At 38.3% G+C, this 11,194-nt stretch overlaps 1 protein-coding gene across 3 annotated transcripts; it reads right to left on the reverse strand.

The window, feature by feature from the left end:
- Positions 1–3,255: 3,255 nt before the first annotated feature.
- STRADB (STE20 related adaptor beta) lies at positions 3,256–11,128 on the reverse strand. 3 transcript variants are annotated; one of them, XM_071747990.1, is made up of 12 exons: positions 10,775–11,128; positions 9,095–9,151; positions 8,708–8,788; positions 8,230–8,329; positions 7,462–7,583; positions 6,888–6,996; positions 6,243–6,366; positions 5,527–5,698; positions 5,013–5,117; positions 4,563–4,792; positions 3,996–4,038; positions 3,256–3,520 (listed from the first exon to the last, which is right to left on the reverse strand). In XM_071747990.1, the coding sequence occupies exons 2-12, from the start codon at positions 9,104–9,106 to the stop codon at positions 3,368–3,370; spliced, it is 1,251 nt and encodes a 416-aa protein (XP_071604091.1). In that variant the 5' UTR covers positions 9,107–9,151; positions 10,775–11,128; the 3' UTR covers positions 3,256–3,367. The 3 variants fall into 3 exon arrangements, with proteins under 3 accessions (XP_071604091.1, XP_071604093.1, XP_071604092.1); XM_071747992.1 differs by having other exon boundaries at positions 6,888–6,966; positions 10,775–10,914; XM_071747991.1 differs by lacking the exon at positions 10,775–11,128 and adding an exon at positions 10,411–10,432.
- Between the last annotated feature and the right edge of the window lie 66 nt (positions 11,129–11,194).

Raw genomic sequence — 11,194 nt, forward strand, 5'->3', positions numbered from 1 at the left:
TCTGATTTTCAGTAGTTTTTCCTCATGCACGATAAGAGATGACCATCACCAAGACAGGTCATTACAGCTAGCTTAGTTGTTCCAGGGGTTTATTAGACAACCTAATATACTTTAGCAAAGCTTCTTACTAGCATTAAAGATTGGGTACATAACTCACCTACTTAGGTATCTGCCTCATGCCAGAGACGTTCAGAATAATGGTTTCCAATTGCTTTCTCCTTATTTTACTCATCCTCTAGGTTAAAAACTGCTTTCTTAGCACTTGAAGAGGGGATGGGGGAAATGAGAAAGGTAAAGTAAAACACGGTAACTTGTTTCTTAATACTGATTTTTATTCCTAATAGCATTAAGTGGGAGAAATTGCTATATCGTCAATGGATAGATGCTGCGTTTACACTCCCTTAAGTGAGTAGTTCATATGGCAGACAAGTTACTGTCTTTTACCAAGACAGTAAAAATCTCAACAGTATTGAGGATATTTTCAGCATAATTGTTCATTAACATAAAAGCTTATATTGTTACAGGCATTTCATTATGTTATGTGGTGTTAAATGCAATCACAAAGAAAGGTGGCCACAAAGAAACCCACCTTGTGTAGTTTTCATAAGTACTGCAAAATTAACCAAGTTACAAGTTTTTATTTCAGTGGTCATGAGATGTTGCAAATGTGCAAAAGTTTTGTAAGCTCCTCTGGAAATACCTCACAAGTGAAGTTCTAGTTCATATGCTGAGAACACACATCCTTGGTATGAATTAAAGTTCATAAACAAGTGCTCTAAAACAAAACAAACAAACAAATTACTGTGCTTGGAACGCTTATTATGTCAGCTTGGAATTGAAAGCCTCTGCAACTCTAAAATTAACAACCAAATCTCGGGTTTTCAAAACAATAACTATAAGCAAAAATAGATTTTCAGTAGAACAGTGGTTTTCAAGAACTTCTTTTCAGAAGTCCTTAACAATAGGATGATGATATTATATATATTTTAATGTATATATATATTTAATTTCTTTTACATTAACATAATAATTTCTTATTTTGCATGATTCCTTAAGAAAAGTATCATGATTGATGAGCAGAGTTGCAGCAAACCTTTCAGGAAACATAATCCAGGGACTAGTTTCAAGTATTTCTGGTTATTTTAAGAACTACTTGAAGTCACAGTACCTCCTAATTCCTTTATTTTGAAAATACTGTAGTTGTTAGAAAGCAGTAACAGTAAAAATGTCAGCTGTTTAGCTTACAAAACTGAATTTCATTTTCTTCTTTAAAGTTACGTCAGTACAGAGGATGGACCAGTATTAGGAAATAAGTAATTTTGGTTTTTTTCCACAGAAAGAGACAGCAGCAAAGGAACTCCACTGAAACACATAGTGGTTTAAATTAACTTATACAAATCTTGTTACTAGTATTCACGTTCACTTTTATGAAGAGCATGCAGGGCACTGTTGTTTCATGTCCAGCTTCTAAATACTAGCAGGTAAGCCGTCTGAAAATTTCTGGGGTTTTCATTTATTTATATATTTTTAAAAGTATTGATATTTATTCAGAGGTTTGTAATTAAAATATGTACAACTTATGTGTGTGATCACATACTCCATTTGGTTTTTCACATGTTATGTATTTGATCTGAAAACAGCCAATATTTGTAGTGGTTAAGAATTAAGAATGTGGGGTTTACATGCAATAGTATCTTCTCTTAAGAGTACATAGTTACTATTTTCATGATCAGAATAGTTTCACAGTTTAGACAACTGTTTTCTTACCTAATGACTAACATAAATGAAATCTCTTCCCTGCAGCAACAAGGAACTGTTTAGTATGCCTGGACTACAGTGAAAAAGGAAGTACAAGAGATACATGAATAAATGGAGATAGATAGGGTAAGTTTATTCGAAAGTTTTTAATCTTAAGTTTCACATATTAGGTTTTGAAATAACAGCACTCTTCACAGCATAATGCGCAGATTCAACTTCTTGTAATACTTCAGTGTCCTCTTTTAAGGCTTTATGTCTGTCTCATATTTTGGTCATTTTGTCTACAAGGCTTTGTAGTGAAGCTTCTGGCAAAACAGTAGTGTTCCCAAGGCGGGTTGCAGGCCAGCTCAGCTATGGAAGCCTTAAATCAGAATGTTGTTGTGTTGAAAATTAAAAATACAGCCATTGGATAGCTATTTGTACATTTTTACTACAGTCAGGATGTCTGTCAGGAAAGCCCTAGTGGCTTTGGGACACAACTTTTGCTAAAAATCAATGAGAATACACAGCTTTTTCTAAAAACTGCTTTTTTGATCAGCTTCAGTTGCCTGGTACAGTATGAGAGATGAGAACATAACTGAACTGTAGGGACAAGGAAGGCAGTTGTACATCTGACTTCAGACAGGTAAGTTCACTAGGATCATAAGGGGTTTATTAGCTTCTTGCTATGGCTGCATCCGTCCATGGTAATTTGACTGTGGCCTGCTGAGAGTTTTGTTTGTGAGCAGCAGTGCCAGAGAAGCTTCATGCATGCTGCCTTTCTTTTAGGAAAAGAACCTTCAGTGCTGGTAAGTTCTAGTGGTGAACGGGAATACAGTATACAGAAAAACTGGAAAGTAACTTCAGATTATTTAATACGATTATTCAACAATAACCCATACCTGTTAAAATTTGAAACCTACTTTCCATAGTAGGAGGTCCTCAGAGCAATAGCTAAAATGACAATAAATGGAGATGGAAGAGCACAAATTTGCACTAAGAATGTGGACAAGTGCAAAAGCATGAGTTACATTTTAAAGTAGCTTAACTTCTTTGGGAAATACACAGTATTAAAACCGCATGAAAAATTATGCTTAGCTAACTTTTGGCAAGTGTGATAGTGCATCAAGTTAGAAGAATGCCTTTTGAGATGTGTGAAAAGAGAAATGTATTTGCACAAGTAACTAATTAGTGCGGTTTAAAATTTAGATGTGGAAATGGAGGAATTTTTCTTACTACAATAATTTGTGTGAAAGTGAAAAGACATGGTTTAAGTAAGGTCACAGACAAACCCTAAGCCTGAAATCAGAAAGGCATGTGGACTGCAACAATATGAGCTGAAAATACAGTACCAAGTAAGATTACAGATTACAGCAGGAACTTTCTCGTTAAGAAATATTTTGAAAGAGGAAGAAAGGCATCCTGCTATTCTCTATATTTCCTTGCAGTCAGAATGTGAGGCACTTCGTGTTGCCAACAGAGGAAGTAGTTTATTGAAATAAAGCCACTTCAATGGCATTTCAAGTATACCTTCTCTAATTGTATTTTAACCATACAAATTAAAGCAGCAAACTCAAATCACATTTTCCTTCTTTGAAGCACAGGAGAGGTATGATTGTTTGATATTTACTTAGAATTCCCAGTCTGTATCATCTTGATTTGCAGTAACATGTCCAAGTTCAGTCCCAACTGCTGTTGAGGGCAGTGCCAAGAACTCTGACCTGTTGTTTTGAATTGGAGGTGGTAGTAGAGAGAGTAGTGAATTCTGGGTTTGTTCTTTTATCTAGAAAGAAGAAAAGTTAAAGCAGGGCTGTACATAAAAGTCTACATAACTTGCATCTGACTTCATTACAAGCAAATGAAATCAGAGCCATGTTCTTGCATATAACAATATTGAAAATAACAGAATGAAGGGTTTAGCATTCCTCATTCTAGAGTACGTTGAATTACTCAAGACTGATTATATTAGTTATGCAGTTCTTTGCCTTTTATTTAAGAATATTAACCATTATTCTTACTAGCTAGGCTCACTTTATTTAAATTAAACCAAGTTTATTAAAGGGAAAATGTGTTACTCCTATGCTTCCTATATTCTATCAATATAATTTTATTTTTAAAAATGTAATCTGAAGCAGATAAGCTGTTACAGGATGGTCAGGATGGTTTGTTTTTTTTCTTTTCTCCAGCAAACAATCTCTGATATTTTGTGGCTTATTTAGGTAATAACTGTGTCATTTTACAAAATGTAGCAAACTCACCTGTTTGAAGAACGTATGCGAAAGCAAACTGCTTGCTGATGGCCTGCATCATAAAATGAACAATATAATTATGTTTTGGAAAGTAAAATACTGCTTTTGGCAAATGGGCCAGACTGATTTAAGCTTTTTATTCATAAGACAAATGTGAAGCATGAGAAAAGCAGCACAAAATGGCCACACTGCTTCAGTTTATAGTGAAGGCATTACTAAATATATTTCTAAAGGCTTTTTCACTTTTCTGTTTAACAGTGGCTCCCAGATTTCTGTTGTTTTTTGGTTTTGTTTTTTTTCTTGGACAAAGCGCATGTTTAAAAATTAGTTTTACTTGTTACAAAATACGTGCATAACACCAGAAATCCAGGGGTCAAATTATTTTAAATGGTTCTTTTATCAGGCAAGATGATTCTTAAATTACAAAACCCAAGTTAAGTGTTGTGTTTTGCACAGAACCTCTGATCTGAAATTCTGACTTAACGTTATTTAACTAATTACTGAGTGCTAAATTTTGGGCTGTAGTTAGTGTTTTAGATTGAAGTGTCAGAAAATTAGTTTTAATCAGAAGGTTACCTTTTCTCAGGGTCCTGTTGCAAGCAGAGTTCTACCAAGTTGTGGAAAGCAGGTGAAAATGTTTTGGAAAAGGGAATTTGTAGTCTTTCACTGGTTATTGTGCGTGTCATGCTCTCACCAATTCCAGAATCAACACCTGATCGGGAATTCTTCATCCTGGATTCCCCACGGGGAAAGGTATTTATATCCCAAGGACAATATGTGGGACCTTTCAGCTTTTGCAGCAGCATCTATTAGAGAGGAAGTGCAATGTAGGAGTTGGAACAGCTAGCCAGACCTAATCAGGCTAAGCTGTGAAACTCTAGGAAAGAGAGGTTTATTTGTGCTAGAGAGAAGTACGAATACTTAACAAAAAGCAGCCGCTGTTTCAGCAGTAATAGCATTGGTTTATCTGAATAAAACAAAAATGCTCAGAGTTTTTTGAAGTGGAAATAGAGCTTAGCATGATACCTGAGTGTGAGGCATATTTTGAAATGGAACATGTCCGTTTGCTAATTCACATGCTGTAATTCCCACACTGTAAATATCGGACTTCATGTTATACCCAGACAAATCCTGTGAGAGACAGAAAACTCTACTGGATCACTGATGCCATTGAGCAGTGCTGACAAAAATACAAGTGTCTGTTTCCAGACAAGATTCTAATACTCTGTATTATAATATGGGATTTAAGCAATTATATCGTGAAAGCTCAGGCTTTGTTCAGAAATCTGGTGGTTGTCCTGAAGACAAGTTTTAGGATCTGCAGTAGTTTCCAAGAAGGTCAGGTAAAGAGACTTAATATAGCACCATCTTACCAACAGCTTCAGAACCAGTTCTCCTCAGGAGAATTACAAATTCACTACCTCTTTGCCTTTAAAAGTTAGAGTTCAGCAGCTTCTACTGCACTTCTACCAGCAGACTTAGAAGTTGAGTACTTAAGAGTAACTTTCAATAGGAAAACTGAGGCATAATTTATACTGACCTGTCTCAGTAGTTCAGGACTCAGCCAAGGAAGGACAGATGTACTAAATTGGGGGAAATCATATACCACCTTTGACTTTTGTCCATTGTTAACTAAACTGTAGAGGTTGTTTAAGCCAGAGAGAGAAACCAGCCCATCCCCTGAAATCAGAATGTGGCTAGCTTTAATATTCCTGTAACATAAAGTGGTAAATTTTAGTTACAAGAATTACTCAAAGCACTACTAGAGTAGAGAAAGGCTTTGGTATTTCATTAACTTATAGTGAGATGTTAACTTGCAGTTCTACTTAGCAGATTATTTTAATAGAAGTTCTTCTCTCAGTGTGAATTGTCTTTTTTATACAGGCTTAAGAGAGAGAAGAGATGATTAGCAAGGAAGAACTGCTAGAAATGGAGAAGGGCCCTCCTTTCCTGGAAAGAGTGCAAAGTAAGGAAGCATTTTCTACAACTCTGATTCTCTTCTGCTTTTAAGAGACAAAACCAGGCAGATGTATAATCCTTTTAACAACTGTCTTTAAATAACATGAGTACCATTCTTGTTAAGCCTCTACAAACTGGATTCTGCTGCATTATTGAAAAACTGCTTTTGTACTGTGTAACATAGGGTATATAGAAAAAGGAAGGAGATAACACACTGAAAATTACTTTTGGACTGAAACTAAATCGTTACTAAATTGGATGCTATAATCTGGTTCTTAGCTATTGGTATCTTCCTACCTGTGAATGTAGCCATTCTGGTGCATGTAATTTAATCCTCTGATAGCACCAAATAGTATGTTCCCTATCAAAGCTTCACTCATCCCTTCAGGAAAGTAAGTCTTCAGCAGGTGTCTAGCTGAACCTGGAAGTGACAAAAAACCTAACTAAGCCTAACAAGTCTTAGTAAAGTACTTATATCTGCTTGCTGCATTGTATACATTAATCAAGATGTTTATATTGTTTATCAATGTTTATATTGACTGTGGTACAAATAGAACAGTTACATGGATGCAACTGATGGATCCATCAGGAAAAGATCACACTTAAGTCATGCTTTTGTTATCTGAAAGGCTATGCCAAACCTGTATTCAATCTAGACAAGATTTTTGCTGGCAAAATGCAAAGTTGTATAACATCAAATACATTCCCAGTTAGCTTTCCTCACTCGGTGGGTGTAAGAATTAAGTGCCATTTAATGCAGCTCAAATACCCAGCTCCACTGGGAAGGAAGCTTACAGAAGGCTTCTCTAAACAAATGGTTTGGGAAAGTTTGTTTTTTCTACAAGACAGGAGATGCTTAAAGAAAAACTTTCTCATGGACCATGTGGTCCAAATTGTATCAGCCCTTTTTAATATTCCAGAATTGCAGTTAACAGTTCTTACCATAAGCCATGAATGGGGAGATGACCCAAAGCCAACTACCAGCTGTAAACACTGTCCAAAGTGTCATTATGTTGGGATGCTGGAAAAAGTGGGATAAAACCACCTCATTCTATGGAATTAAATGCAAGTGGATGTGTTAGCCACAAGAAAACAGTCTTACTAAGAGCATTAACTGTATCAGTAATCAGTAGAAAGAACAGTTTCCCTTATGAATTTATATGAAGTTGCAGATGATGACATGCATAGCCTGCAACAGAAATGTGAATAACTTGCCCATAATTGCATTTGTCTGAAGTAAATCAAGTTTGATCATAGCCTGAAGTTTTGGTGCTAAATACAGGCTACAGAACATATTTCAAATAACAAGTTTTACAATTACAGAAATATTTCTAAAATGCTTGTCAACTATTTTCTTTGGAATGTAACTCTCAAATTTACATGTGCCTTATATTTATATTCTGCTCATTAGGAGAAAAAGCTTTACTGAAATGTACAACACAAAGGCTACCTCTGTTCAGTTAGTTCACATGTAGTTCACTGTCTTCAGACTTGAGCAGAAATGCTGTTGCTTTACCTGCAAGGCTTTCAAATGCTCTTCAGAGCAGTTTTCTAGGTCTGTGATCCTTACAGCAACTTGCATGCCTGTAGGTGTATGCCGTGCAAGGTAGACTGATGTTAAGTTGTTGAACCTCCTTCCTGAAACCACAAGTGGCTACCTTAACATTGGAACATAAAATAATCCACTACATAATTTCCTTCATATTTAGAGATAATTTTAAAATTCTAAACCTGCAGTTGATAGAAGCATGCCCTTTTCTTTAAGAATGTGAAGAACTGAAGCAGTTGCAGCAAAGTGTAGTCAGATAATTAGTTAAAGCATGGCTCTGCTATTTTTACAACAACTAAAGTCTTTAAAAACATTTTTCAGTATCTGTACATCTGAATGAACAATACCTGTAGCATGCATGTTCACATAAACATATGCATGTGCAGACAACCATCTTTACAACAATCAACTCGGGTAGTCAAGTGTCAAGATACAATGTTATTTAATGTTATTTTAGTGTTTATTGTCAACATAGAGATTTATAAAACTGACACACACATGCATAAACATCAAGATAAAAATTCAGGTAATTGTTGTTTTTGGGTTTTTTTAAAATATCTTAAAACAAGTGAAAAATGAGCAATGTTTTGCAGTTTTCTCAACTAAGGAGACACAGGAAAACTTCTAGTGAGGTGATAATCCATTTTTCAAACAGTATTTACTGCAGTTAGCAATAACCTATTGAGGACATTCATCTGTAGAAACAAGAATTATTTTTAAATACACTCCTATTACCTATTTGCAGCTGAAGTTCATAGTGAGAGGCACTGGAAGAGCAAAATACCATTTCATTCCTTGCAGTAGATGGGGGAATCCAGGCTAGATCAGAGTCAGCCTAACAGTAAGGAAAAACAGTTCTCAAAACAACTGTAATTTTTACACATTTATGTATTTAAAATTAATGCAGAAATATTATTAATCAGAATGCTAAGATCAAGTACACAAGTAAGAACATTCAAGCTGGTGCTTTTACCATTACACTGAGACTTAGTTTTATGAGGTGCTGGTTTGTGTGCTTGTTTTGTTCTTAAACATGGTACAAGATGAAGAGTAACATTTTGTCACCCATAGTCTTCTTCAAAAGTGGGAGCCCCAGAGTACTCTAGTTATTTCCGCTGTCAACATTTTAAGAAGTGCCCCCAGTTAGATTATTTTTATTATGTATGAGCTTTGTTTTTAATGTTGTCATTTAATGTTTCTGTTTTCTTCTTACCAGGCAGTCATGAATGCTGCTCTGAGATAGCTCTTCTGGTCCGATTGCTTCAACTGGTGTACGTAGAATACAGGAACAGTCCTTAAGAACAGGAGTAAGTGAATCTTAGCAAACATCAAAAGAAGACCCTCTAAGCAGAAATTCAGCAAGTTTTCTGCTACAAGTCAATCAAGCAAGAGGTTTTGAAACAGCCTGGAGTGTACACGTGGCAGACCTAGAGAGAAGAGATATTGAAGTCTCTTTCACTGAAAACTGACACAGCAAAGTTTAAACATCTCACCACCGTAGAAATCCCCTCAAGCAAGGCATTTCCTTGGAACTTTTTCACATTAAGGTATGTCTGCGTAACAAGGTACAACTGCCAAAGATTTTCAAATACAAACTTACCAGGCAAGACATGGAACCACTTTACGTCAGAGGAAAGGTCATATACACCCATTTATCCTAAAAAAATTTAAAGTAGCAATGTAAGATCACACATAAACCTGTGATAAATCTAAGTCTCTTTATCACAAGCATGAGGCATTCCTCTCAGTTAAAACACATGCAAAACTAAAACTAGAGCTCTGGGAAGGCCTGCTCCTATCGAGCCTTTAAGCAGCATATATGCAATACACATTCCAACCCAAGTTTTCTTTTTTTGATTAATGGGTTTTACAGGTCTTACTACCACTTCTAAACAAACAATTTAATTGCAAATTAACTGCGTTAAGTATAGAAAATAATAAGGAACTGATTCATGAATCTCTGGTAGTTTGTAGAAAAATAATTGTTTGTTGTTTTACAGGAGCACAGCACAGCTGTGCTAGGCAGATCTTGCTCAGCTGTGTGCAGCTGAACTAGCTTACAAAAAGCAAGATGGAAGCAACTGCCCTTTACATTTTGCAAGTGAGAAAGTACTACCGAAGGGGATTTGAACGGAAAAGAGGGGAACCAACTCAAGTAATTTTCACTTTATGTAAGCAACAGAATCAGCATTCCAGCTCTCTTACAGACCAGAGTAGCCACTCTGAACGTTTTGTACCAGACTTACTTGATGCCTGGTGCTTTGAAGGCTTAGGCAGTGAGCAGAGGTCACTGTGGCTAATAAGTGTATCCAAGCTTCCGAAGTGTAGAGTTAATGTACTTTAGCTACAAGCAAGTCTTCTACCATGATGAATCAACACTACTTCATGGCTGACATGAAGTCAGTTACAGGAGGTAGCTCTGTACTAATGTGTAATTATTGGTTGAAAGTTAACTTTAAAAAGGTGAAGTACTATGTGAGAAATTGATCATTTTGTTTATCAAGTAGCGAAACTTGATTATATGCTGCATTTTTAAAATTACATACGCTGTTAAAAAAAGGCAATGCCCTTGAAAAAATAACAAGCTCCCACAACTCCATCCACTGTCAAATATCCGTGCCTCTCCTAATCCTTAGCATTTTCACTCTGAAAATCTGCTTTAAGAAAAACTGTTAATTCCTTATTAAATGGCCAGCACTGTAATGACTACAGTATCCTTCTCTGCCAGGAAAGAAGAGAACTCATTCTAGTAGACAAGATAGCTTATTCTATTGCATGGAATGTGTAACCACAAAAGCTAAGATGAAGCCCTAAAAACACTGAAGTCAAAGGGATACAGCCAGCCTACCAGCAGCAACATCCACATCCACATTTGTTCAAATAACATTACAAACATCAGATTTTTTGTTTTCTTACCTAGTTTAACACTGCCTCTACGTTAAATACGCTTTTGGATCGTGCCTCTACATAAACCTTATCCCACTAGTTCCACAGTTTTCTGCGTGTTGCAGGGTTTTTGTGCCGCTACTGACAGCACTGCACAGCAGAATTGTCGCTCTCACCCCAGCTGCCCAAAGCTTCGGATGCAATGCAGCAAGCAGTGCGGGGAGTAAAGACAAGGGGAAAAGGTGCCTGTGAGCTGGGTAAGTGCGGAGGCTCCGGAGACCGAGATCGCTCCTGCCGCCCCCCTCCTGCCAGGTGCCCCCAGGTACCCGATCCGGCTGTGGCACAGGTAACGGGGGGTGCCAGCCCCTCCTCTCTACCCCCGTTACCCTCGTACCTCGCTCTCGCCCCCTCCCGCCACAGGCGGCGGTTTAAGGGCGCCGGCACCTCCAGCCTCCGGCCCCCCGCGACGGCCGGGTCGGAGCTGCCCCCTGCCAGCGCGGCGTTGCCGCTCCCCTCAGCCGCGTCCCGGGCCCGGCGTGCGTCGCTCCCCCCTCCCCGGCCCCGCTGGCCTGCCCCGCGGAAAGCTGAGAGCGCGGCCGGCCCGCAACCCCGGTGTCCCAGGGAAGCCCCAGCAGGGAGGCAGCGCCCGCTCCTAATCCACCGCCGCCCGAGGTCTGCGTGAGGCGCTGGGGCGGCAGCCGAGCCGCCAGCCCGGAACCTCGTCCCGCTGCCAGGCCCGCGGAGCCGCGGGGGGTGGTGGGGGCCGCCCGCCCCGCCGGCCCGGCGCATTGTGGGGCTGGGCTGTCGGGCGGCC

This window comes from Heliangelus exortis, chromosome 6, assembly GCF_036169615.1.
Source record: "Heliangelus exortis chromosome 6, bHelExo1.hap1, whole genome shotgun sequence".
NCBI classification, from domain to species: Eukaryota; Metazoa; Chordata; class Aves; order Apodiformes; family Trochilidae; genus Heliangelus; species Heliangelus exortis.

Coding starts and splice junctions, on each gene's coding strand:
- STRADB (XM_071747990.1), bottom strand. Junction 8,330..8,707: donor GCAGCATTCATGACTGCCTG/GTAAGAAGAAAA, acceptor CCTTACTGTTAG/GCTGACTCTGATCTAGCCTG. Junction 7,584..8,229: donor TGAACTTCAGCTGCAAATAG/GTAATAGGAGTG, acceptor TTGTGGTTTCAG/GAAGGAGGTTCAACAACTTA.